We start from the raw sequence: 1781 nt of genomic DNA on the forward strand, positions 1-1781 counted from the left end.
CACGTGGACTGGCTCAATATAATTAATAACTACCTCACCCAAAACAGTTGGGAGAGAGAGAGCTACTGGGGCCGATGGGTGGTTGAATGATTAAGCTAATGTCGTTTGACAAGGCTGGGGTGTTGTTGGATTTGAAACGCTCCCTGACCAATCCCCAGGTGACTCCACCTTCTGCCTGCTGTGGACATAGATATCCCCGGGCTGTGGGAATTCCACAGCACACACTCAGCTGGAATTCACGTTGTGTGAGGAGGAGAGGACCCCCGTGTGCACCACAGAAAAAACAAAGCTTATAAAAAATGGCCGCCGCCGGACTGGAGATACTCGGAGTCATTCTGGCCGTCTTTGGATGGATCTCCGGGATCGTGTCCTGCGCCTTGCCCATGTGGAGAGTGTCCGCGTTCATCGGGGTGAACATCGTCACGGCCCAGACCATCTGGGAGGGCATCTGGATGAGCTGCGTGGTCCAGAGCACGGGCCAGATGCAGTGCAAGGTCTACGACAGCATGCTGGCGCTGAGCGCCGACCTCCAGGCGGCCCGCGCCCTCACCGTCGTCTCCATCGTGGTGGGCATCGTCGGGGTGATGGTGGCCGTCATGGGCGCCAAGTGCACCAACTGCGTGGAGGACGAGGCGGCCAAGGCGCGGGTCATGATAGCCGCCGGGACGGCCTTCATCGTGGCCGCGCTGACCCAGCTGATCCCCGTGTCGTGGTCGGCGCACAGCATCATTCAGGAGTTCTACAGCCCGGTCATCCCGGAGGGTCAGAAGAGGGAGATAGGAGCGGCCCTGTACCTGGGCTGGGCGGGCGCCGCCTTCCTGCTCATAGGAGGGTGCATACTCTGCTACAGCTGCCCCCCGCAACCCGACAAGAGATATGGACCCCCTTCCAGGATGGTGTACTCCCAACAGGCCAGGTCTGTAGTTCCCAGTGGCTACGATAAGAGGGACTATGTCTGACTCCACTCCACACACCTGCCGTCTTCTCAAGAGTTTCCCCACAACAGAGGGAAGGACTGCTCAAAGAGAAATATTCTTTTTTACAATCCATCTTTGACTATGATTATATTGAGATGAGGACAATACTTTTCTGATCTACAAGACAGACAGACCTCCAAGCACGATATTTTCACTGTTCCCTGTTGGACAGGGACCACATCGAAGAGGACTTCCAAATATTCAGTGTGTGATGTTGAGGCTGTTTGTTCGAAGCACTGAAACTAATCAAAATAACTGTTTGTTTGCTAATCATTTCGAAACAGTTGATTTATATGATGACTCTTTTTTTACTGTATTGCTGACTAGCTGAGATTTGATTTTGTATTTTGCATACATTTTGTCTCAGGACCATTGTAAATGACAGTGCAGCAAGTTCATTTGACACACAATAAATGTCAAAGTTGAATTACATGCATGTATCTAGTAAATAATTACACAATTTTGTCAGGAAATCGTAGAACCAAAGAATATCTTTTCATTTTTTTGTGTGTTTGTAACTCTTACAATAAAATACCATGTTGTTTTTTAAATTTGTATTAGTCCTTATTATTTTTGATTGAACACAAGAACATTTTGACCCTGAAAATGTATTTAAATTGCGAATTAGATTTAGATTTATTTGTATTATTATTAAATGTAAATGGTAATGTTTTCGTTAAATAGATCAATTTAATTCAAGGTAATTCAGTTACATAAGTCATTTGGATACATTTGTTTGATTGTTCATGGGAAAACACCATGAGCATTATCATAAGTTAAATCTTTTTTTCCAGTGCCTATACC

The 1781-nt window shown here is 46.8% G+C and overlaps 1 protein-coding gene across 1 annotated transcript; it reads left to right on the top strand.

Moving 5' to 3' along the window:
• Window positions 1-299: 299 nt before the first annotated feature.
• On the top strand, window positions 300-959 carry LOC306932717 (claudin-4-like; the record flags this gene model as incomplete). Its single annotated transcript, XM_079514622.1, has 1 exon — window positions 300-959. The coding sequence occupies one exon, from the start codon at window positions 300-302 to the stop codon at window positions 957-959; it is 660 nt and encodes a 219-aa protein (XP_079370748.1).
• Between the last annotated feature and the right edge of the window lie 822 nt (window positions 960-1781).

This window comes from Electrona antarctica (assembly GCF_951216825.1).
Source record: "Electrona antarctica genome assembly, chromosome: 11".
NCBI lineage: Eukaryota > Metazoa > Chordata > Actinopteri > Myctophiformes > Myctophidae > Electrona > Electrona antarctica.